Raw genomic sequence first — 26,336 nt, 5'->3', positions numbered from 1 at the left:
TTTAGTAACTTTTTATAAAGACTGGAATGAGAGTTCCTATACCACATTTCGTGAATCGTTTGAAATCTAATGGTTGAACGCATTCTGCAGATTTGATTTCTCGTTTAATTATTATTATTATGTCCATTTTTTAGTTTTTAGATTATTATTATTATTCTGTATTTCTAGGTAGAGCTCTTTCCAAGTTTTTCTGCTTTAGTATGTAAAACTCAGCTAGACAGTAGGTAGTAAATCACTTTTCAGTATTGTCGTACATAATAGAAGTGAAGAAAATATCGTAAGTTTGAAAGCAGGTATGTTTCGGAACGTTACAATTTCTAGATCAATGACAATGAATTGTTGACTCTCATTTTTAAATTGAGCTGAGCCGAATCCCGACCACTCCTATTGTCCTTTTACTTTGTCATTATTTGACCAATTATTTTGTGGCCATTATTATCACATCTTACATGATACGTAAGAAAAACATGCTAAAGCAACACTGACAGTAAGAACAGTATTATCTGTATCTTGAATTTTTGTAATACGTTCATACGGTTTCAGTGTTCTGCGATAGTTTCTTCGGTGACGTATAAAAGTTGCTACACTGGAAGCATTGTTCCTTTCTCTTTTTTCTCTCTCTTTCTGTGGAACTCTTCTGAAAAAAGTTTCGATAACCTCACTCCTCAAAATCACTGACAATATTTTATTTTTCTTTCTTTATTTATTTAACAGTGATAAAGCCAGCATTCAAGTATAGAGTTGCAATATCAGTGTTCAACGAAACTGGAAGTACAGTTTTCTTCTTGGTACAATACAGTTTGTTCTAAGCAAAAAATCTTTATTCGTGCAAACGAAAAGTTACTTTAAAAAAAAAATAATAATAATAAATACATAAAAAATATTGATTGCGTTTTGGTGCATCTTCAATCATGTTAACTACACATAGATTGGATAAAAGTTGTCAGAGGCCTGTGTTTCAGCATACAAGAGTTTCGTAAGTGATAAAGGAATGTGAGGCGATAAAATGTAACGACTGTGTTTTATTTAGTCAAAAACAGCAGTGCTGTAAATTAAACGAGGAAAGTGGAATCGTCATAACAATCTGCTTCAGAAAGACTAACTATATTCATAGGTCTAAATTGATATGATACGTGGGCGCAGTGCAGAATAACGTTTTCATTGACTTCGTGACGACTTTTTTCTTCAAAATAAAGAAACCACTTCGCGGGAAACATACGACATAAGGAAAGCCATCATCCGGGACATATGGTGGTACTTGCGGACATCTACGAAGATTAACGCACTGACGGTGTACGACGTCTTCCACACTTGCGGTAAAAGGTAATGGAGATGGGAGGTGATTACATTAAAGTAGTGATCGCAGAACAGTCGATCGCGAGCTACTAGGCGGGGACATTTTCGGTAGACTGCGTTAACGCACCGGTTGGCTAACCTTCATTCCATCCACTGAGTTGACCCTAACGACAGGGGCGCTGACGAGAACAACTCCCGCGCAACTGCCATTGTCAGCCTCATCTCACAGTTAAATGTATATGCGTGGGGCTATGCACGTTATGTTTTTCGTGTGTATACTAGATATTTGCTAACTTGGAGAGTTTGATTTCATATTTCCTAGAAGAATAGGCAATAAACAATTGTAAGACTTTTTTTTTTTTTTTAATTTGACAGTTCTTTTAGTTGGTAGCTCACAGTAGGGTTTAAAAACGGTACGGTAACTCAGAAGCTTTATAAGTTTGGCGATCACTGCATTAAAGAAATATAGCAGGTGTTCTTCTGTGCATAAAGCCAGTTGCTATTGCTTTTTACCCAGCGCTTGTACAATCAAATGACAACCAATTGTAGTATATACTGTATATAAACTGTTGAACCAATATAAAATATACAAATTATATTGCTCAAACTTAGTATAACCTGTACTACACTGAAATGTCTACAACAGAAATAAAGTATGATTCCGTAGAATTTTATTAAGCACAAATCTCATGGGACATTTTATTAATATGAACTAACATTCATCTTTTAAGTTCCCTGGGAAACTTAAACGGATAAGTATAATCCTAGTATGATTTCTGCAACCAATCCTATTGCTTGTGACAGTCAGAAACTATATGAGGAGCTTCGGCTTCATAAAATTTTACACGTAGTTTAATGTGGTGTTTAATGTCACAGGAGCTACTAAAATCGTCAGTAACTTTTCAAATTGTCATGGCGACTACTACACACACTAACTCACAACTTAGCGGCATCAATATGCAAACAATCTAAGACGCTCTTTACACACGCTTTATATAAAAGGCAACAGGGTTGGTTGCGGAAATTATACCAGGAATATAATCATCCAGGTTATACAAAGTGCGAGTGTTAGTTAATTCATTGTAATATCTTTCGAATGTCTTCTTCCTCATAATACTAAAGAATTTATTGTTCCCACATTTTTCGAGTTAAACCACTCATTTACTAGAATGCGATCCGTTTCTTCATGGAAAGGTAGTTTAGCTGGGGAGAAGGGTGTCTACAATGGGAAGATCATCCTTTCCGCTGGTCTAATAGCTAGCGCAGGTGCCTTTTGGTGTACGTGGTCTCGGGTTCAACTCCCTGTGGGAGAACATTGAAATTTGAAAACAATATGATGGTTCGGATTCCACCTTACTGCGTAGATACAACTGTAGCTCCACATCTCATATAGCCTTGGTGCTAAGATGGAACACTAAAGTTTAAAACACAAACAAACAATAACCACAAACTCAACAACAAATACCCCGTACACTACCCCTTCCTTTTTCTGAGGAAGTAAGACATTCTTACGATTACATAAACGACAATTTGTTCCGCAATGAAGGGAAGAAGAATAAATATTGGGTCGATGCATAAGTTCGTCCGGGTCTTATATTTATTTTTATTCTGCTGTTCTGTTAATTAAAATACAAATACATTATAGACATAACATTAACATATTCTACGAGTGTAACAATACAGCATACATTTTACTGTCACTCACATTAAGTCACAATCACCAGTGATGTGTTTACCTCCACTATCTATACTTTCTGCCAACATTCAGGTAGCAGTTCAATGACTCGCATATAGAACTGTTTTGGTTTTGACTGGAAGAAATCTGTTAGCCATTGGTGGAGAGAAGCTTTTCTGTGCAGTTCTTTCAGCAGTTGCTTCATTCCCGTACACTGCATAAATTGTTCTCGCAGCTTCTGCTGTACTGATCCTCGGTTAAACTCGAAGAGTAAAATGTGACGGAAATGATCACTTTTCCCAACTTGACATTCGATATTAGTTTATCTGAAATACTGTATATACAATAATACATTCATAATCAAGAAAACATGTTCCACATCACAAACTCCAATCTACGGTAAAACAATGGAATAACAATAAACAATCGCTTCACGCTGCATTGTTGCCAACCCAGAAGAAAACCTCACGAACTTATGCATCGACCCAATAGTATATCATCCATTTTCTATTTATAATCTTCTCCTTTAGCCTACAAATATTCTTATGGCTAAGTGATTAGCTTTCTTCCTTTGGTGCAGGAGATGGTTTCGATTCTCGGAAAGATCTAGTTCAGATTTCATTTAACGTTGCACGTAGCTGATAAGAAACGTTAAACTACGAAGTATTTCGTGGTATCTGTTCTAAACATTTTGTTTAATTTTCTAGGGCTGAAACAGCACGTTGGGAAGAAATAGCCACTCAAAGCAACAGACGCCTCGATGAGAAGATCCAAGAGAATGAACAGCTGAAGAGGCAGTTGGATACTATAAGAGATGATAATTCCAGGCAATTTGCCAGGTCGAAGGACAGAATTGAGACTCAGCGTCGAAGTTACCAATGCCAGATGGCAGATTTAGAGAAGCAGTTAGCACAAAGTCGTGCAGCTGCTAGATCTGCGCAGAAAGAGAAGGAAGAAGTAAGTAATTTGCATAACATTCATATTCACTTCTGCTACATTCAATGAAGTCGTGTCTTCAAATCACGAAATAATAATAATATATCTAATTTAAATAGTCATTGATATGTGAGTATGTGACCTAATAGATTAAGATAACACTCATAGATTATAAGATTACTGTCGGTAGGTAGTACACACAGACACTTATAAGAATGGTTATGTTTTATATAGAGATTTATTGGCTCTAGTTCCGTGCACAAGCGGTAGGTAGGATATTCAAAATCCGCCGTGAAAAAAATTCAATATCCACCGGGAGCAGTCATACAAGTTCGTAAATTTGATGGCCATTCATCAATAGTAACATGCACCACTTCCGAAGGAAACGCTGCTTGCGGAACGCAATATCTGAATGTCATCTCGAGCAAACCTTGGTTTTTAATTTCGACCACAGATTATAGTTCAAGAGGTTGAGGTTGGGGCTGCCTGTTGGCTATTTTTCCTTCATGATGAAGTTCGGAACATGTTGTTGCAGCCATGGCTTTGCCTTATGGGCTGGATCTGAATCTGTTAGAAGGCCTAGTGGGTATTAGCAAAGAAGGTATAACCAAGAGGTTCAACTACAGATATCAGAATATCATACTGGTAGTTCACAGAACGCATTTTCACTTGTTTCACGGAAATGAAGCTTTGTGACTACAATATGAGACTCTTCAACATACCATCGCCGCTGCAGGATGTTGTTCTCGTTGCAGTCTAGGAGTGATCTGTGCAAAGACTTCGTTGGGCACAGTCACAAAGAATGTACACACGGTTATTTTGTGTGTTCAAAGACTCCTTGGTGATAAAGATCTTTACGTTTAGAAACGGAATGTCGCGATATGTATCACCTGTGAACCGATGATGAAGCTGTTGTACTCTGGTGAGTTGGTTCCGCTGTAGCTGCGGAGTTAGAAAATGTTCTTTGCAGTGTTTATATACCCCAAACCTAGATCCTCATACACTATCCGGGACATGCTCCGTGGATGTTCTGATTTGGTTTGTTATGACACTTACTTTCACAGAGGATTTCGTTGCAGTCGAGTGTATTCATTTCTGATAGCCTGTGGAGTCTTTACAGTGTGTGGGCGATTCGTGACAATGGATGCCTGCTGGTCTGGTCTGGTAGACGAATACGAATCTTTTTGTCTGGTAAACGAATACACGGGTAATTCCGAGCGAGTGCAAAAGGCTGAATATCTTGCATTCTTACCCACATTAATGCAGACCCACATCGTTCTATTTTCGTTTGTACCTCACTCTACCTGAAACAAACAAACAGGGACGGTTAAAACATTGTGACAACAAACCATCATATTATATATTACCTCCATTTAACAAAAATAATAATATTAATAGTTCTACCTGTTCTATTGATCTATAAATTTTAATTAGTCTGTTACTTCCTTTAGATAGTCCAAAGAGTATACAAAAGCGTCCAGTACGTGTGTCATAACATTTCATTATTGGAAAGAGTTCTTAATCATTTTAAAAGATCTCGCTTGGCTATATTCAGAGCCAATCGTAATTTTTCTTAAATGGATGGACCATATCCAAATTTGATATTGGAATCTGTGGAAGTAAGATTTTTATCTTTACTGTATTTATTTATTTTCAGTAATTCTTAGTGCACTTGAACATTTTATGATCGAAATATATATATATATATATATATATATATATATATATATATATATATATATATATATATAGTATGTTTGTGTGTGTAAAAATATCGGGAGTCGTTTCGCAGCTGTTGCGGTTTTCTCAACCTGATTCATCCGTTCCTTTCATTCAGATGACTTACAATTATCCTTATGACACTGGATGAAATACCGTACCGGAGTCCACTCTGATTTCCCCAATGGTCCCCTTCCAAGTACTATTCAGTCCTCGCACTTAGATTTCAGAAAACTCACGGTGACTAGGGTTGACAACTCTGAAAAATAAAATTACCAGCACCCGCTCAGAATTCTCAAAACAAATGAAGAATAATTGTATTTTAAACCGTGAAACATATAGTTGAATCTGATAAAAATACCGGATGTTAAAAGGTAGTTAATTAGGCCTTATAAACTTATTTTAACAGACAATAGACGAAGTTTGACACCAGAAATCCTTGAAAACTTGTAATAGTGTATACTGTGGAATTTCATTCTGCACATAGTATATATTGTAAATAAGTGAATCTGAAATGCATAAGTTTCTTGAGTGCATATTATTTTATTTATAATCCATGAATAAAATAATTGATTTTATTTATAATGTATATTTTATAACATTTTAGGGTATATTTCTGTGCATATTCTGCGGTTTGTTTAGTGCATATGGTATATGAGCAAAATTTCGCAGCACGAAATCTCGCCACAACAATTTAATCAGTGGAGAATGTTCAATATCTATATATCTATGGAAATGAATGTACCAAAATTCATTTCAGACACCTCAGTAATTTTCCCCTGATGCGATACAAATCAGATGACTTGCACAGTTATACGATTTACTCTATACTTACACGGGCTGCGTTTTCGTGCACAACCTGTCGAAATTGCTCGAGAATGAGAGAATATCCACTTCTATAAAGAAAGAACCTCTGTAAGCGTTTGGAAGGGGAGGGGGGAAGGTGAGTAGTTTATATAGGCTGCAAAATATATTGCATGAGTGGTAATTTTCCCTTCACATAATGATTCCTCTTTCTGGGGCTTTACATTCCGAGAGCTGGCCAATCGCTTCAACTAACGGTGGAATATGATAAATTAAATTTGCAGTGATACGTCACTCTTATGCAAAGCACATCCTTTACCATTTAACCTTAAAAATAGGATCATCTATGTCCTTTGTTTGGCCAACCGTCTGTTTTTTTCAAATTTTCAATATTCGTTGGTATAAATGTATATACCTAGAAGCTCTAATGGCCAAAACGAATATACAGAAATACTTTGCAAGACGAAGTTAATTGTTTCTGCTGTTAATTACGTTGTTGGATGTCAACTTATGATGGGTTCAAATTGAATTTGCTCATCTCAGTAATAGACAATAAACAATAGTAAAAGTTTGGTTGTTTTTGGATCATTGAATCAAAAGATCCAATATATTTCAATCAAAAATGTTCTTGTAGGTCTTATATCTGGAAATACATATAATGTTGCCGAATCCAAACTATCAATTAACTCAATTTAATGTGCTTATTCCGTAGAAAATACGAAAACTCGACTTAGGGGCGCTTCAAAAATTTTGGGGCCTCTGATCGAAGATACAATACATTTCATTCAAAAATTTTCTTGTCGGCCTTATATCTGGAGTACTACATATAGTATAGCCAAACCCAAAATATTAATTAACTCGGTATGATGTGTTTATTCCGTAGAAAATACGAAAACTCGAGTTAGGGACTATTCAAAAACTTTGTGGCCCCTAATCCGAAAACTAATCATTGGCCAAGATCACAGTCTCTTGATCCATTATTAGCTTCCTAAACTTCTTGACACAAGTTTGAAACTAGATATCTATAACTTAGCAATTCATAATATTGAGTACTGAGCCTTTGGAGGTCAAAATAAAATTATGAAATCCAATATATACCATTTTATTTGATGATCTTCCATTTTGGGGAACAGCACCATAATCCCGTCACCATAGAACTGTGCTTCATGGTCAAAAAATTGAGACACCTTTTTACAGATCTCTTTTCAAACTAACACCATTTACAGCGATAAACAAATGATCTCCAGGTCCGAACTATAAGGTGGATGCATTAAAACTTCCAAGTGGCTCGAGTTCATTACTTTTCAGTAGAGATTCGCACGATCGAGTAAATATTTTTGAGTCAGATTATGTGTCACCTACACGTCGAACTCATTTCTGTAGCAAGCTTTCTCCAAATGGTTCAACACTTTTTTGTGATGGATGTTTCGGTTATTGGCGATGTCATGACTGCTTACATGCCGATCTTTATCGACTTTTTCCAGAATATCATCAATTTTTCCTGTGATTTGTCGCCCACTACTGGTAGGGGATCTTAAGGCAAAAAATGGCCAAACCCTGCACTTTGTGTTAAAAAGGTGCCACTCAGATATGTTGTTCCCCTGATTCAACTAAGCAGGAATCGAAGTGGCCTATCAAAGATGGTCGCTCTTCGAATACATAGTGTTGGTTTTAGAGGCCTATATCCCTTTAACTAATAGTCCAATCTTTACGATTCAAAAACTAAACGACGTAGAAGATAACAAGGTCTAATAAATTAGCAAAAGTTTTTACCTAACACTGAAATTAACACCTACAGAAATTATTTAATTTGGGACTTTGCATTTCTTATGGTGGAGTTTACTCATATATTTTAAAATAACAAATAAACGGCTGGGATTATCGAAAAAGATGTCGTATAACTTTTTAAAGAGCATTAAATTATCTTTCGTTGGTGTATAAGTCATTCAGATTGGTTAATAAACAATGAAGTTATGACAATTTAAAGATTCACGTTGAGTCGATTGATTTTCCCAAATTTCGAACGAGAGTTCATTTACCGTAATAAAACATCACTGATGGATGCTGCATTGTACGAAACAAATCGTTCTCTTGTAATGTGTTCTTCATAAGTCCCATTTTCACCAGAGCACAAGACAGCCTGACCCAGCCCGGTTATATGAATCCAATATGGCGGCCATTAATTATGATCCAGGAAGATAAGTCTTTTTCGAGATATTGATTGAAGTATCTAGATTTATAAACAAGTACGACAAAGTAATAACAAACGTTTTTCTCTCCCCCATCCTTCTGCCCCACAGAGTAAGTATCGGAAAGAATGAACTCCAAATCATGTCTCGAAATACATCAAAAGAATCGGATAGAACTGTGTGTTTAAAAAACTTGGAGTAATAACAACAACACTGTTCTCAATGTATTTCTATTAAGAATAACAATGACGTAAATTCTGTGTAATGTTTTGACGGGAATAGTTCAGAATCACACAAAAAGGTGAAGTTTGAGGTGCCTACGCAAATCTTGTGTTACCAAGAAGTTGCCGATTAGCCTATTGTTTTGTCTCGATGAGTGTACTCACATCTACGGCTGCAGTCAAATTAACTTAGTTGACGATAGTGAGTGTGTTAAAACTGCATTTGATCAGTACAAAGAAGTGACAAGTAAAGCTGTTCCTGCCTATTCCAGTTTTAATAGAATGGTTATTCAGGTAAGTTTTATCACTGTATATAATACAGATTGTTATTATCTAATGTACCGGTAATTAAGATTTCTTTTACTTTGTATGATTTATTGATGCTTGGTGATTGAAAACGTCATTGGATAATACATAGACTGACTGGAGATCGAACCCGGCGTTTCCCAAACAAGCTCATTTTTTTTAGTATTGAAAGCGAAAGCACTTCACTACAATAAATTTAAATCAAAGAATCTATTCTGCAAATCGTGGAATTTGAAACCATTTTCTTATAAGAGGTAGTCAGAGGAGGCAACATCAGCAGAAAAATTGTGTACGGTCTCGGTAGTTTAAGTGGTACAATACCTGGCCGGGAACTAGATGGTTCAAGCTCGATTCCCGATCGGAATGGTCCCTCACTTTAGGTTATATGAGAAAAGTCATTTATATATTCATGAAAACATCATATTTATCTGAATCCTTATATATTTGTTTATCATCTTCGACAGTCTTCATTCACTTTTAAATATCGCTTTCAGTTTAGTTTTCTAATGTAGGTATTGTGCCAAATTTTTTGATAAGCTAGTAATTTAATATTAATTTTGATAATATTAATGCACTTTTTGTTTGTTTGTTTCAGTTTAACGTCCCACGTGTACGCCTTGGTGGCTAAAGAAGACGTGGACCTACTGATTATAGTGGAATCCGATTATAGTTGAACCACTTTCGTTCAACTCTACCTCCATTGGGAATCGAACCCGGAATTACGTGCACAGAAGGCAAGCGCGCAAGCCACTAGACTAAGCATGGGTCCTAAATGCACTTTTCTATGTAGGTATAAAATATCACAATTATTGTAATTAAAGCATTGTAAATTTATTTATTGACTATGTAAGAGAAATAGTCTCAAATCAAAATTGATCATGTTTAATGATCGTAGGAAAATGGCAACTTCCTCGAAAAAGGTAAAAGTTGTTGGAGGTAGTTCAATGGAGGTGATCTCTGTAATAGATTGGAATAAGTGCGTCCTCTGCCAAAAGCGTGATACCAAGTCTCTTGTAATTTCCATGGACAATAAGGATCCAAGCAGATGAAACTCAGCATATTCTACCTTAGGTAGGAATCTAGAAGCATTTTCAAAATTAACTACTTCACCAACTTATTTGCATCCTTTGATAACGGAATCCACAAGTGGTGATGATGTGGCAAACATTTTCGAGAAATTCCAGGCAAAATATCACGAAAATTATCATAAACATTACAGTAAGGACAAATTAGACAGACTTGAGCACAAGATTTTATCATCCAGGGAGAACAGAGAAGAAGAGTCAGCTGCCGTAAAGAAAAGAACGCGTAAATCCGAAAATAAATCACTGAAAGATGAAATCTACTTTTTCTGTGGTGCTAAACCTGCGAGAAAATTGAGCTTAGTTGCCACAGAGAGAACTTCTGTTCGTGTCGCAGAGTGCACTGAAAAGTTACGCGATGAAAGAATTATAGGAATTTTTAGTGCCGGGGATTTGATTGTTCAAGAGGCAAAGTATCACGCAAATTGTTTATCTAGCTTTTATAATAAGGCAGAAAGGAAACACACAGAAGATGAACTAGGGAACGATCGGATATTATGTTGCCTTTGCCGATGTACTTACATACATTACTGAATCTATTCGAGAAAGCGATTCCAAAGGACTTGTTTTCAAAATGAGCGATCTTCTTAAACTATACAAAACATGGTTAATGACGATTAAGAAGAAGCCTGTATCAGAAGAAATAGAAGTCCATAGTACAAGATTTCGTGAAAGGATTCTTCGTCACAGGCCAGAGCTAACAGCTCATCTGTCCGGCAGAGAATATTTTTTACTTTCAGAAGAAGCTGACATACCATAATAAGTGAGCTGGAGAAAGACATTGATGAAGATGCTATGGCACTAAGTCGTGTTGTTAAGATGCTTCGAAAGGATATGGCAAACCACAGGAGTCATTTTGCAGGAAAATTTGAGAATCACTGCCAGGAAGATTCTGTTACTCCCTCACTTTATGGTTTATCTGTCACCCCTGATAGCAACACAGGTCAAGCAACTTCAATTATTAGTCAACTTATATTTTATAACTTCCATCAGAAAGCAGGCGATATTGAAACAGAAGCAGGAAGGCATAAATGCAATCGCGAGCCACCTCTTCCTCTCTATGTTGGACTGAACGTTTATGCTAAAACTCGTAAAAAATCTCTCATAAATGAATTACATTCACTAGGCATTTGTATATCGTTTACACGTGTACAGGAAATATCTTCAAGTCTTCCTCAGTGCTTGATAAATCAAAGTGACGAAATGATGTGTCCTTTCACTCTTCGTCGAGGTATTTTAACCGTTGTAACATTAGATAATATTGACTACAATCCTTCTAGCACATCAAAGGATTCTTTTTACGGTATAAGCATTTCTATTTTCCAGCATCCTTCTAAGGATAATCCTGGCATTCGACGTGACCATGTCTCACTGGATATGTGAATTTAAAAATAAGAACTGCTCCTGCTCTCTCCGATAATTATGTTCTAGTACCTCCTGCTTATATGACTAATAAGGAACCAGTTTTATCTCAACAGAACCCGCAGTTTGTAGAGAAAATTCTTCCACGAAGTGGATTTTTCGCAGAAGAAGAAGAAGAAAAAAACGAGGAGTGTTGGCTTGGAGCGTGCTTAAAAAATGACACTACTTGCACTTGGTCTGTACACCATGCCTCGAAAACTCTGCAGGAATGCCAAGTATATGCTGCCTGCTTCCGTTGTTTAAGGAAGACTCTAAATCTGTTGCTGTGATTCGGCACGGAATAAATGTTGTTCGAGAACTTAAGACAAACTCAACGAAGGACAAGTTCTGGTTCTTGTAATGGATCAACCATTATTTGCCTTGGGTAAACAAATTCAATGGAATTAGCCAGAGTTATATGGCGAAGATCATCAAATTCTGATGCTGGGAGGGTTACATATCGAACAAGCCTTCCTGCGTCTTATAGGCAAATGGTTAGATGGAAGTGGTTGGGTAGAAATTTTATGCAAGTCAGATGTAGCAACACCAGGAACCGCTGACAGTTTATTGAAAGTAACTCACATTACAAAAGCTCGTTTTGCTCATCAGATTACTCTGACAGTTTTACATCATTTGCTGCGTGATGCATATCAGAATTCTTCATCAGAGCAAATCTTTCAATGACTGGTGTACTGAAAATGAATCTTCGTGTCCAACGTTTTAAGTTTTGGATAATATATTACCGTCTCGTGATTTTACTTTTAATTTACATCAGAGTCATACGTCAAGGAAATTTTCAGCTCTAGCTAAATTTAATGGCAGAATGATTTTTCGCAATGGACCATCTAAACTATGCTCGTTGGCTTCTCGTTCACATTTTAGATTTGAAGAAGTTGGAAGAAACACATCCTGAGATTATAAATGCATTCGAAACGGGTTACTTTGTGATAAGAAAGACATCAAGACCTTTCTCTGCAATAGCTATAGATCAGGCTCACGAACAGAATAACAAAATTATAAAAGGGGATGGCGGGGCGGATTGGTCTCTTACACGACGACAATGCTCTTGTCAAATGGATGACAGCGGGATCAGAAATTAGTAGACTAATTAATGAATTCAAAATGTCATATAATGAATATGATCTTACAATAAGCACCATGAAGATTACTCGTCGATACAAGAAAGATTCAAATCGTCTGTTGAAAAGATGAAAGAAGTTTTCATCGAATTGGGGAATCCGTTTGAAGAAAATAGTGGACTTGATAATGTTGCATCCAGAATCATCTATAGCGGTCATATAATTGAATCCCTATATTCAGCAGAAGAAAAAGAGTCTAATATGTACAAGGAATTTGTGCAAGAAAGATTAGTAGAATGTACCTAGCCATTCTTTGCGCCCATGAAAAAATCTTCTCTACTGCTTCATCCTTCCCTTCAAAAGAATAAAACAAACAGGAATGAAATAAAATTACTTAAGATGGACGTTAAGCTATTCTCTCGCTTACTACGCGTCAGTCAAACAAGACGACTTGGATGAATTCTTTCAGCACGAGAATCAACCAATTCCACCGTATCTCTGCCATAATTCACAATCCTCAAAAAAGTCCGACTTAGTTATGCTTCTAGAGAGTGAAGCCAACATCAAAGAAGAACAATTTCCTAATTCTTGTGATGTTTTATTATTTGATGGAGCAGTTTTGGTTCACATTTTGCAACCGGCATCAGTAGAAACATTTTGTGATTATTTCCAGTGTAATTTCTTCAGATATGTTCAAAGAGAAGCAGACACATTCCATGCAATGCGAGTGGATTTGATATGGGATAGATATTCTTCAAAGAACATAAAATCTTTCACAAGAGAAAGCAGGGGTGTAGGAATAAGGACAAAAGTAACACCAACTACACCATTTCCTAGGAAGTGGAACGATTTCCTTCGTAATGTCGAAAATAAAGAAGAACTGTTCCTTTTTATTGGAAAGTCTATGTATGAAAAGGAAGGAAGTAATTTTGAGGTAGCAACGAGCAATAGATATCACATAGAAACTTCAAGAAATCTTCCAACATTTTAAATTAAATCATCAGGAAATCATTTAGAAGAAGCTGATAGTAGGATCATGTTACATTGCTTTGATGCAACATTAAATGAACACAAGAAGATAGTTATCCGTACAATAGACACAGATGTTGTAATACTTGCTGTATCGTTTTTCTACGACTTTGGGCGACACGGTCTAGAAGAATTATGGATATCGTTCAGCACCAAGAAACATCATCGATTTCTCCCAGTTCATCATATTTCAAAAGCATTAGGAAAAGAAAAATCAATTGCGTTACGAGGCTTCCACGCGTTTACAGGATGTGATACAGTGTCATACTTTCTCAGACATGGAAAAATATCAGCATGAAAAACATGGCTTTTGTATCCAGAAGTGACCACAGCTTTCCTAACAATTTCACACCCTGTAATCAACATAAGCGAAGATTGTTTTAATTTACTGCAACGATATGTTGTCCTATTATATTCAAAAACAAGTGAAAAATTTAAAGTTAATGAAGCCCGGCGAGAAATCTTTTTGCAAAAGGGCAGACCTCTTACAGCGCTTCCACCAACTTGTGATGCCTTGCTTCTTTACACCAAGTGTGCACCATACCAAGCTGGACAAATCTGGGGTCAGGCAATAAAGAAGACAGCACATATTCGTTCACCCGTAAACTAGGGATGGACTGACAATGGAAGTGAACTTTCTCCAACATGGACTTCCATTCCAGTTGTATACGAAGCATGTAGGAAACCCTTTTTTAAACATCCTGCAAGACATGTACCACAAGATATCGTAGAAGTGCAAGCGTCCAGTGTTGCTTTTTGTGTTCTGTGTGTAGGGGAACATGTGGAAACTGAAAACGAAGATCTAGACCAATAAAACTTTCATGTAAGTAGCACTCATTATTTTTGAAAATTCAGTTGATCCACAGTAAATTTACACCACGTTGGAGACGTACCAATGAATAGATAAACTTAAATGTATGATTCTTTATAGAATAGCTTGTACACAAAGTAATATTAACTGTTCGTCGAAATCATAAAACTGTTTGTACACGTAGAAAATCCAAAAGATATATTGAGAATTTCAAATTATCGAACCAAGTGTTTGTGTTATGTTTCTGTTCTTACAATACGAAAGAAATTATTTACTTTCTAATTTATAACAATATATTGCTTTATGTCATTTCCTTATAATATTGTAAAGGATATAAAGTCAATGTCTATGGTTTAAAGACATGAACTTACTTCTTAGTCTTCCTGTGCAGTTCTCATTCAATTCAGACGAAACCAAAAAACTTTTCTATCGTGAAGCTACGCACGTAATTTCTTAAGATATTCTTAAACTTTATTCATGTGTAAAAGTGAATGGTAACAGAGTAGGTGATATTACTTTGTCCATATTCGTTTACAAATCTAGATACTCGGGTCAATATTTCGAAAGAAACTAATCTTTATGGATCATAATTAATGGCCGCCATATTTGATTCTTAACCGGGCTTGGTCAGGCTACTTTGTGCTTTTGGTGAAAGTGGGACTTAATGAAGAACACATAACAAGAGAATGATTTGTTTCGTACAATGCAATATCCATCAGTGATGTTTTATTACGGTAAATGAACTCTCGTTCGAAATTTGGGAAAATCAAACGACTCAACGTGAATCTTTAAATTGTCATAACTTCGTTATTTATTAACCAATCTGGATGAACTATACACCAAACGAAAGATAATTTAACGCTCTTTAAAAAAAAGTTATACGACATCTCTTTCGATATTCCCAGCCGTTTACTTGTTATTTTAAAATATATGAGTAAACTCCATCATAAGAAATGCAAAGTCCCAAATTAAATAATTTCTGTAGGTGTTAATTTCAGTATTAGGTAAAAACTTTTGCTAATTTATTAGACTCTGTTATCTTCTACGTAGTTTAATTTTTGAATCATGAAGATTGGACTGTTAGTTAAGGCCTCTAAAACCAACACTGAATTTACAGAGACGGCCATCTTTGATAGCCGCCATATTGGATTTTGGCCACCTGTCGGAGTGGGGTCACTTCGATTCCTGTTTAGTTGGATCAGGGAAACAACATATCCGAGTGGCAACTTTTTAACACAAAGTGCAGGATACTTCCTGTAAGCTCCCCTACTATACGAGAAGCATCTTGTATATTCAAATTTCTAGAATGAAAGCGACTGAACCATGTTTTGGCTATTGCTTTTGATAACGTATCTTGCCCATAATCAACACAAAATTCTCCATAGACCTGCGCAGTATATGCACCTTTATCGAAATAAAATTGTAAGACAGCACAATTATGAAATTGTGGCACAGTTTTGCAGAAAGTTTACACACCTTCATGGCCTTACGTTCTGATTATAGGAATTCCAACTTTTTTTTGTACCTCTACCAGCATCAATGTCAACTGTTAAACGACGTTAGGTCTGACCCGTTGCGACGCATTTACCCAGAGATTTGGGACACTAACACCAGCTTGTCCGTAAAAGACTCAATATTTTTTAGACAACCTGATACACGTAATAATCAGACCCATGTTAGAGCAAAACCCCCGTTGTTCAAATGCGGGGATGCAAGTATTCCTATATACCAAAATAGTGTTCTAAGGCAGCTCCTCACATTTTGCTTTCACTTTTCCTCCCCCAAACAAAATTTTCTATAAGAAAGCCTGCTCTTAAGTACTTGTTACCCCTTGTAAAAATTCCTGAATTCACATACTGACTGTACTAAAAGTAACGCAATAAGAACATGCAATATTATTATGAAATACTGAAAATTTGTTGTGGACAGAGCAAAGAAGAATTTCAAGTTCAGTTTTCAACTGTTCTGTATAATGGTTCACCAGGTAATTGACTTACAAGAAAAACATTTTGTGGGAAAGTGATTTGCTGTCCACTGCACTGTACTCAGGTTTGTTTTCAAATCTCAGAAACTGTTTTCTATGCTAAATATATATCTGAATTGTGAATAATTCCTGTCTGTTATTACAAGGAATTACTTACATGTTGGGAGAAGAGGACTGTGTCCGTGAAATGTTGAGTTCTGTTACATACATATATTTTGCTGGATATTGTATGTACAATATATCCGTTAATGGATGTTTCACTGTATATTATTTTTAAATATACATACGGCGATACTTTAAACATTCTACACTAAAGAAATCACCATGGTGAGATTTTGGCCAACGAGGTTTTGTATCCAAAACAGCGCGCATAAATCCGGGCCACACATATATGCCGTTTAAATTTCGATAATAAAAATACATAACGTTATTTCCTTTGACCTTCATGTTATGTTTCTTTCCAATCATTTGATTGCAAATATTGTTTCTTGTCGACGATCTCGCTTCTGCCACCGCCTATTTACTGGTGACTTTTTTCTCATACTTCGCGTATACACTTCATATATCAAATAAAACCACAGAAGAACTTGTACCTTAAATGAAGTTAACACCTCCAATTTGCAAAGAGTAATCTTATTTTCGAAAGACTAAAGTAGTGAACAAAGTATAGAGGTTGTTTCCGATCTATGGTGTCGATTTCAAACTGCACTTACCTTAAGAGATGCCATATCGCCACCATCAAGAATACTCTATTTGGTGGCCCTGCATCTGGGCAATTGCCCGACAGCGAAGTTTGCACTGTAGGAGACTGGCACGCAGTGTAAGCATGTGCCGTACTGATTCCGCAGTATAGTCATGTGCCAAGCCGCAACCACCCCTCCTGACAGGGTATCCATAGCCTTTCAACGGGTCCTGTACGACAAGGCTCGTTTCAAGAGGCCTAAGGCGCAAAAGTCCCTCGGTGATGCATCAGGGGACTTCGCTGGAATGTCTGTGAATGGAATGACACGAATTCCGGTTTCTGCTGCCATTTGTTGGAGAAAGAGGCGGGTTGAGCGAAATATGTGACTTGACGCCTTGTCTTCATGCACCCACACACGATTCTTGTCCCTCCCGTATAGATGGGGAATGTTATAGCAATAAACAGTTGTCAGGACATAAGCCTGATAATATTCCGAATTCATCTTCGTATTTTTGGCTACACGATGTATGGTCAGCTTGCGCTGGTATGAGTATACAGCAATGATCATGAAACCTGTGCCAAAACTTTCCTTGCATTCAGTAAACCATCTTTAAAAATCCCTTGCACCTGTCAATCGATAAAATATTGCACTTGGCTTGTGACAATCATCCAGATAAGCATATGCCTCGTGCAGTGTTACAACAAACTTCCACTTTTCATTGACCAGGTACTGCTTATACAGCTTTCGACAGTTGGTGTGACGTTCCTGAATGTGTTTTGGCAAGAGCTTATGAACACGTCCCTTCCGTCCCTTGACCAACCTCAAATCACGGTGAATAATGGTGTGCACTGTCTACAGAGATTTCTGTAGCCGGTTCGCGATACACCTCTGTGTGGGTGGGTTCTCCTTGGTGACCAGAGCCCCGACTTCTCGAATTCTAGATCGTGTGCGACTAGTGGCAGGCCGATGGTTGCCCTGTTTCTGCACCACAGAAAAAACCCAACGCCTCGCCTTACCTGCCCTTTTCAACATCCGTGATAATTCCAATTTTGGACACAGTGAATCCGCGCTCCTTGCACAGTTCGATAATGGCACTATAACTAGTTTACATCGGAAAGGGCAGTTATGCAGCCCTCTTAATAAGCACTTATTTTCGGCGACATTTGTCCCGATATGCATTTACCACACCTGTTACCCACAGTCAATGGTCCAAGGTGCCCACACGACTGGCAGCTTTCTTCTCTTCCTGCGTGGAGTGTTGCACAAGGTGTGTAATTTCGTCACCATAGATCAGAACCAATCTCTATATTATAATGGCATAAATTAACAAACCAAAAAGTGATCCGTACGTATTGAAAGAGAGCGATATTTTGGGTCTGTATGCGCAGTGACTTTGCCTAATAAATAGTTCAATTGCATTGGAATCACGTTGTGTACGGCATTCATCTACGGGGCTGCTGTTTTCCCCCTGTCCTTGAAATAAAGGTAATTTGTTGACAAAGAATTTTTAATGCGGCTCTGTGGAGAACTAACTAACTAACAATTTCAGTCGTATATATAGTGCCCAAGTGTGTATGTATAAAGGTAACCAAGAAAGTTCTGTCGCTTTCTGTGGAGGCCTGTATTCAATTGGCCTCACACCGTGAGTTTAATGAGAATGGAGATAGGACGAAGGTCAGTGGTTGGTGTGTATATATCCAACATACTACCTGGTTGTGGTAGTTCAGTTACACGTGAACTTGTGTAAGGACAGAGTGAACATTGGACCTTCACAGAGAATCAGAAGGGCGTACATGCTGTACGAGTTCAAACTGGAGTCAAACACCGCTGCAGCAGGCGGAAGATATGCCAGGCCTTTGGTGAGGGTGTCGTGAATACGCAGACAGTGCAGGGGTGGTTTAACAAGTTTAAGGACGGTGACGAAACACTCGAAGACGCAAAACGTACCGGAAAACCAATGCATGTACAAGATGAAGATCTTCATGCACCAATTGAGGTAAACAGTGGTCAGACATGTGAGAAACTGGGACTACAGTTCAGTGTGAGTGAAGAAACCTTTCGGCAGCACGTCCATCAACTTGGGAAGCACTACAAGTTGGGTCAATGCGTCCTACATGATTTGACTCAGGGCTATAAGGCAACGCGGGCAGACACCTGTGTTTCTTTGCTGTCTCGTCTGAGGAAGGAGCCATTTCTGGACACGGTGTTGACATGTGATGAAAAGTAGGTCCTGTACGAAGATTCACGGCGCCTTCATCATTGGTTAGCATCTCATGAACCGTTTCCAAAACAGCCGAAACCAGTATTGCACCAGAAGAAGGTCCTCCTGTATGTTTGGTGGACTGCTCGAGGCATCGTGCATCGGGAACTGCTACCAGCTAGTCAGAGCGTCAATCAATGCAACTGTGTGCTGTCAGCAGTTGAGCCGTGTTCAAAAAAAACTCAAAATACTGGAGGCAGCACTTATGAATCGCAAAGGGTCATCCTGTTACAGGACAACACTAAGCCCCACGTGGTTAGGATGATCCGGACACCATTCTACACCTTGTGTGGGAAATACTATTGTATCCACGATACTCCCCGGACATTTCGCCGTCCGATTATCACTTGTTATATTCGTTGGACAGTCACCTTAGAGGACGCCAGTTCAAACCCTAGTAGAGGTGCAAAATGCACGTGATATACTTTCTTCGCTTTACTGCCCGCCAAGTTCTATCGTGGTGGAATCCATGGCCTTCCAGAACGTTGGCAGAAGGTTGTCGGTGTTGATGGGGACTATTTTTTATCTTCCAAGTACGTCTTAGGTGACATATCGATGTTCCAAGGTGGTGGGTGAAAAAGCGACAGAACTTTCTTGGTTGCCTTTATATAAATGTATGTACTTTTTTTTTAAAAAAAAAAAAAAGGTTACGATGTGCTTTTGAAATAATGTCACATACCGATAGGAGTTCAATCGTTGCGCAAGAATAAAGTTATTTTGTTTTACATCCAGAGAGGGTAGTTTACTTATAGGGTTAATGTAATTCAGAATTAGTATTTTCCAAGCATGAATGTTAGAGCGATGGACGTGCGTTACATATTGTTTAAAACATGCTTGTCTTATGTGGAAAGTTTTTCTTTCATGTAGATGTCTGCTGAAGTTTAATCGGTTTTCCCATTCTGATTAGAACATGAATTAAATTGACATACCTTCTGGTGATGATAACCACTAGAAATAGTCGATAACACCGTTTGCGTGGTTTTCTCTGGGTTTTCCCGTTTCCTTCCACTTTCTTGATTCCACTATTTTTCGTTCATCACCGTTCCTCTTAGTTGTAAGCTGAACTAAATATAATTATCAAATAGTAAGAATCAAGATACTGTTTAAGTAGTATTTACAATCTAGTAAATACGTCGTCTTCTTTACTTCTTGCAGATAGCCCGTCGATTACAAGGACAAATCAACTGCTTGAGTCAGAGTCTGAGCCAAGCCCAAATGAGGAACAATGAGCTACAAGGATATGTGAATTTCTTGAAAACATCATATGCTAATATATTCCCTGGCGAAGTTCCAGCAGCTAAAAATGATGACTGCACTTGTCCAAGCAAATAAGTATGATCACATGCTAATTGTTAAATTAATGTTTGACCAACCTTTCGTGTAACAGAAATTTAATTTATTTAAACTTTTCATGTAAAAAAAATATACTGATTCAAACATTTATGTATTTCTTGTTCGAAACAGAAAAGCACGTCTCTTTTATAATTAAATACAATAAATTTATTGAGTTATTTCATAATTTATTTTTTATGAAAAAAAAAAAAAAAAGATTACAGAAGAATGTTATCTTTTGTATTTCATTTTTGTAAAAAATAATCATAGATCATATAAGTTGTCCCTTTATATTTAAGAATCCTTTAACTACAATGTATTATCCCCTCAATATTATACCTATAGTATGCTGTAAAATTATCATAAAAACGTAATTGGCTTTATGAAATATATATACATTTTTTACAAACTTAAATGATATTTTATTACAAAACAATAATACAGTTGTAAGAAAATATGTTGACAAGGACATACTTTAAAATATTTTTATGAAAGTGAACATAGTATTTCTAAACAACATGAAAAATGAGTTCGCAGTAACTGCTCCATAATCAATTTTTTTTATGAAAATGAACATAGTTTTTAAGTAAGCTGTTCACGTTCATAGATACATTGTTTTGATGCTTAAACATACAGATAGTCTGCAAGGGGATCAAGAGTATTGTTTTCTTGCTTGTCCATTCCGAATAACACACAATAAGTATATATAAAAAAGACTAGATCGGGACTTGAACCTGGGATCTCCGGCATACTGTGCCAATGCGTTAACCACCACGCCATCCAATCCGCTTCCCAGAACAGCCACACTGGATTGTCCTTAATATATGGATGCTGGATTGTTCAAGCACAGCAGTTAGGCTGTGGTACAGGCCATGTGATCTGAGTGGAGAGTGTTGCACATACAGACCTTTTTATGTGCTTTTGTTTATCAAGTTTTCGTTTAGTGACGTCAGGGTGAGTGACGTGTATTACCTTACGCCCTCTAGTGACAATACGTAAGGGCAGTTGTTGTAGCGAGATGCACACACACACAGTTACAGTTCGTGTTCTGTATGAGTGCTGTGCGCTGGAAGTTGCTGCTCTGTAGGAAGCAGTCGTATGCAACTATCGTAGAGTGCGGTCAACACAGATCGTGTGCCTGTCTAACACAGATCGTGAGTTTAATAGTAAGTGAATATAATTACGTGCTCCGGTGTGATTTTTATAGCTACTGGAAGTTAGTACTGCAGGAAGTTAAGACGTGTATAATATTGGACTCCAGCCTGTGCACAGGACTGACTGACAGTGTAAAAATCACGTCGAATCTTCTAGAAGATAGGAAGGTCAAGGAGAGCATTACCTGTAAGAGAAGGTTTTTTTTTTTTTTTTTTTTTTTTTTTTTTTTTTTTTTTTTTATCCAAGACCACGAAAGGAAACCACGCTTGCGGAAATTGAGGTAAGGTACTCACGTATTCTATTTAGTTTTTTTTTTTCTTTCTTTTTATAAAATTTCCAACAGAGAGCACCGACTTCAGAAGTGAGAGAGCATGTGGCTGTTCTGGGAAGTGGACTGTGTGGCGCAGTGGTTAACGCATTGGCATGGTATGCAAGAGTACCGGTCTAGTCATTCACTTTTTCACTCTCTGTGTCTTACTGAGTTCACACTTAACAGAGGATTTGATGTGTAAAAAAATTAGGTTCTTTCCTCCTTTCACTAATATAAATTCGTTACAACTACAAGATAAATTTGACATTTATTTCAATTTATTGTGCGTATGTCAATTAAGTAATGACCAATGTAAGGAAAATTAAAACATTTGGTTACATACCACCAAAGATGTTTGAAAGTAAAAATAAATCCAACAATGAGAAAGCTATTTATATACTATAAGATTATAGATTGTATCGAAGTTAACGTTTACCTCCTTTAGTCACGTTTGAATAGCTAAGCACACGACTTATCTTTCTATGACTATTACTTAAATCTCATCTTTAATGTGTTTATTTTCCACAGCGTTATTCTTATTACAAACTATAGAATGTCTGTTATTATTTCTTGCTACTCTTAGTAAATGTATATATTAAAAACATCAAAAAAATCCTACAAAATACATTATACACAAAATACAACAGTGTTATTAAAATCTATTATACTGATTTTATTAAAAGATTGATTTCCGTAATTCGTTTATTTCTATACCTTTCTGTAAGGTCTTTCCTGAAACCTTTTTTTGTTGTATTCGTTACCATACAGGATGTTCCTTGGAATTCAGAAATGTTGCAATTAACTACAGTAATATTTACAGTTTCTTAGTGTTTTGTAACTACGAGGCTTGTCAGGAAAGTAAAGATACAAGCGAAAAATAAGATATACAAAAAAAAAAAAAAAAAATATATATATATATTGGACGCAAAGAAAATTACACTGGATACACTGGTACAGAGATTATTTCTCCACGTAACTGCCACCGTTGTCCAAACATTTGTTCAGACGCGGAACAAGTTTTTGAACCCAGAATCGTAAAAATCCGACGCCTGCATCGAAAACCACGTTATGACTACTTCTTTGACCTCATCATCGTCGTCGAAGTGTTTTCCACCAACATGTTTGTTTAGGTATGATCTGTCAGGAAAGTAAATGTACACCTATTTTTCGAGTCTGGCATTCCTGCGCTCCATCCGTGGAGAGTATGAGAATTAAATCAATCAAATGTTTACTGAGGGGCAAAAAGAAAAGCTTAATCTGAATAAGACATTGCAGAGGGGCACAAGCTGTGAATACGAATAGTGCATTGTGTAAATAAAGGACGACACCGAAAGAGAAAGCCAGAAACAGCTGTTAAACTTACAAAAAAAGAGTAAAAATTGTCGAAGTGGGAACATAAAACACAAATACAACAAATACGCCGACAACTAAACGGTCACCATGCCATGATCTTGGTGTAGTGGTTAAGGTGCTGGCTTACAAATGCAAAGGACGCAAGTTCGAATCCTCGGCAAGGACATTTTTAAAAAATTTTGTTAATAATACATACAACTCATGAGAGATGGTAAAAGAGGTCGTATTTAGTTTTTCGTAGCAATTATTATTGGTAATGTTTAGTACTGATAATACTTTTTGTCTTTGCGTATTGCTTTTATTCATTTCTTCATTTCCAAAGAGAAGAATATCCGAACAAATGCCACCAAAATTCCTCATATTTTGAATGTAAACGCCATTTGCAATTAGTGAAGAATAAAAATTGAACGTTCCGATGTAGCTGCAAAAAGTAAAAAGAAAAACATGGAAGTCGACCATACTCATGGTTATTAAAAATACAATTTCTACATGCCTTACACCTCCCGACCACGTTTCTACGTTAGCAAGTAAGAGGTTTGTGTTTAGGTTAGGTTGGTCAATACGTTTTGCAAAGGGGCCCGGTTTAGCTCTGACGCACCACAGGTGCGAGAAGGGAGAAAAACACTTTTTCTCTCTCCCTCTGTGTGTCTACTTATCTATCTATTTGTATATATATAACGCTATTTTTGAATGCCATAATTTTCAGCGGATTGAGACGAAACTTGGCACAAACATTAATTGTTGAAATATCTTGATGAGTTCGTTAACCAGAATAATCAGATGAAAATGTTCAAAATGGTGGCCCTTCAAACTCTTAAAAAGTTCCAAGGGAACCAAATTTCGCCCATAAATAGGTATTCAGAAAGTTTGAATAAATTTTCCTCTTTTACTGAAATATTTGTGTGCAGAAACTTATTGAAATATTGGACCCGATTAATCGCCTAAAAAAGGTTCACGCCCTTTCGCTACGGTCAGTTTTTTTTTTTTTTTTTTTTTTTTGCAGGAGGGGGGTATTTTCCTATCGGAACAAGATGATTGTTAGTGATGATATGAAATTACACATTGGAAGTGAAGTAACTTGTGTAACGTGTTATTTGAAAGAATAATATAATAAATGTGCATTCCTCTAACACAGAGAATTGTAAATCATGTATTTCGAGTTCGGGAGCCGGAATGGCGAGGAGTGTTATTTGATTTGCTTTTTAGTAACACATTGCATTGCAAATAAAGGTAGGCACCATTAGTGGTAAGTAAAATAATAATAATAATAATAATAATAATAATAATAATAATAATAATAATAATAATAATAGGTGTTGTTTGTGGCAAGGCAATATCTTCCTCAGTTCTTCTTCAAACGTAATGATTGTAACGCCATATCTCCCTTACAAACAAAATATAAGCAATTTATATCGAGAGAACGAGAAACTGTAGAGCGATGGGAGCAACGTTGGACAGTATGCACTCATAGCACTCAGAAAAGTAAGCGATTTCAATGCAAAAGGAACGAAGAGTCATTGTCATGGGTAGTCATGGGGCCACGGCAGAGCCCTCTTTAGGCAAAGTGTCAATAACTTATATGGAGAGGTGATACTGGGATGGGACCAACTTTGGACACCGTGGACCCATAAAGCGCATCGAAAAAAATAGGGGGGGGGGGCGCCAGCCAGCCTTACTTATTTCCACATAATAATATAAAATTATGTTGTCGAAATACACACACGAGTTAGCTACTAATATTTCATATTATTATTATTATTATTATTATCGACAGCGTCTTTTCATTACGTGTGCGTGTTTGACATGAAGCCAAAGAGAAGATCCATCATTCGTAGAAAGAATAATAGTCAGTTACTTTAACTGTGAACGACAGCGAAAAATACGAAAAGAGTGGACTACCTGTAGCGTAAAGAAGCAAAATTTTCTCTCAAATGGATAAAAAATCAAGCCGAGATTAATTCGAACTCGCATGGACGGCGCGAAAAGCCAGTGCTTGTCCACTTTTTTTTTTAACTGACTCACTGAACGTGTTTCAGTAACTTACTTATTGCTAATTTTACTTGCTTCACTCGTTTAACTTGCTTTTTCTAATAACTTATAACGACAGGGACACGAACACAGAAACATCGAGAACAGTTAAAAATCATAGATGCCGGGAATCGAACCCGGAACTCCATAGACCAAAGGCTCACGTGCTAGCGACTAGACCAGCGGAAAGGGCACCACTCTCTCCCTGTGTCGTTAGGGATTACGTCCACTGTCTTGCCAGCTATCACTTCTGTGGGTTGTATACTATGATCACATGTTTCTTCTCTGCTGCAAGAGTAAAACCTACATTATATGTAATACATGAGGTATTTAGACCTACATGCTCTTCATATAATGTAATAAAAGGGTCATGCTGGGAATAAGAAAAAGAACATTCCTTGGACAAAACGGAAACTATTGGCATCAGAAATATTTATCTACGAGGCATGCGCAGTAGTATATTTCAGAATAGTTACTGTTTTGTTCAGTAAACGAAGAAAGGGGTATAAAAAAGCAAATATGTCGCGTCAACGAGATCGACCAGATTTGACAGGGACGGAAGCAGATGTATAGTAATACAACAACTTCGCTCAGTTGATACGAGCCGAGCCGGTTGATATCACTACCCGAGTTGGTCTTCTGCTTGGGCTCAAGAATTCGACCGTGCAGGTCTCAGCCTTAAT

The 26,336-nt window shown here is 37.0% G+C and overlaps 1 protein-coding gene across 3 annotated transcripts in view; it reads left to right on the top strand.

Moving 5' to 3' along the window:
• LOC145690204 (uncharacterized) overlaps positions 1-20,986 on the top strand; it is a 300,212-nt gene extending 279,226 nt beyond the window's left edge. For 2 of the 3 annotated variants that reach the window (XM_081764867.1, XM_081764866.1), the window contains 2 exons: positions 3,679-3,928; positions 20,631-20,986. In XM_081764867.1, the coding sequence (XP_081620993.1) occupies positions 3,679-3,928; positions 20,631-20,807 (427 nt within the window). In that variant the 3' untranslated portion in view covers positions 20,808-20,986. Of the gene's footprint in view, positions 1-3,678; positions 3,929-20,630 lie in introns of those variants that run through there. The other variant, XM_081764868.1, reaches the window with a different exon arrangement.
• The last annotated feature ends 5,350 nt before the right edge of the window (positions 20,987-26,336 follow it).

Source organism: Thermobia domestica, chromosome 7 (genome assembly GCF_964235325.1).
Source record: "Thermobia domestica chromosome 7, izTheDome1.hap1.1, whole genome shotgun sequence".
NCBI lineage: Eukaryota > Metazoa > Arthropoda > Insecta > Zygentoma > Lepismatidae > Thermobia > Thermobia domestica.
Note: the sequence above shows the minus strand (reverse complement) of the source record. Positions and strands in the feature narration are given on the sequence as shown.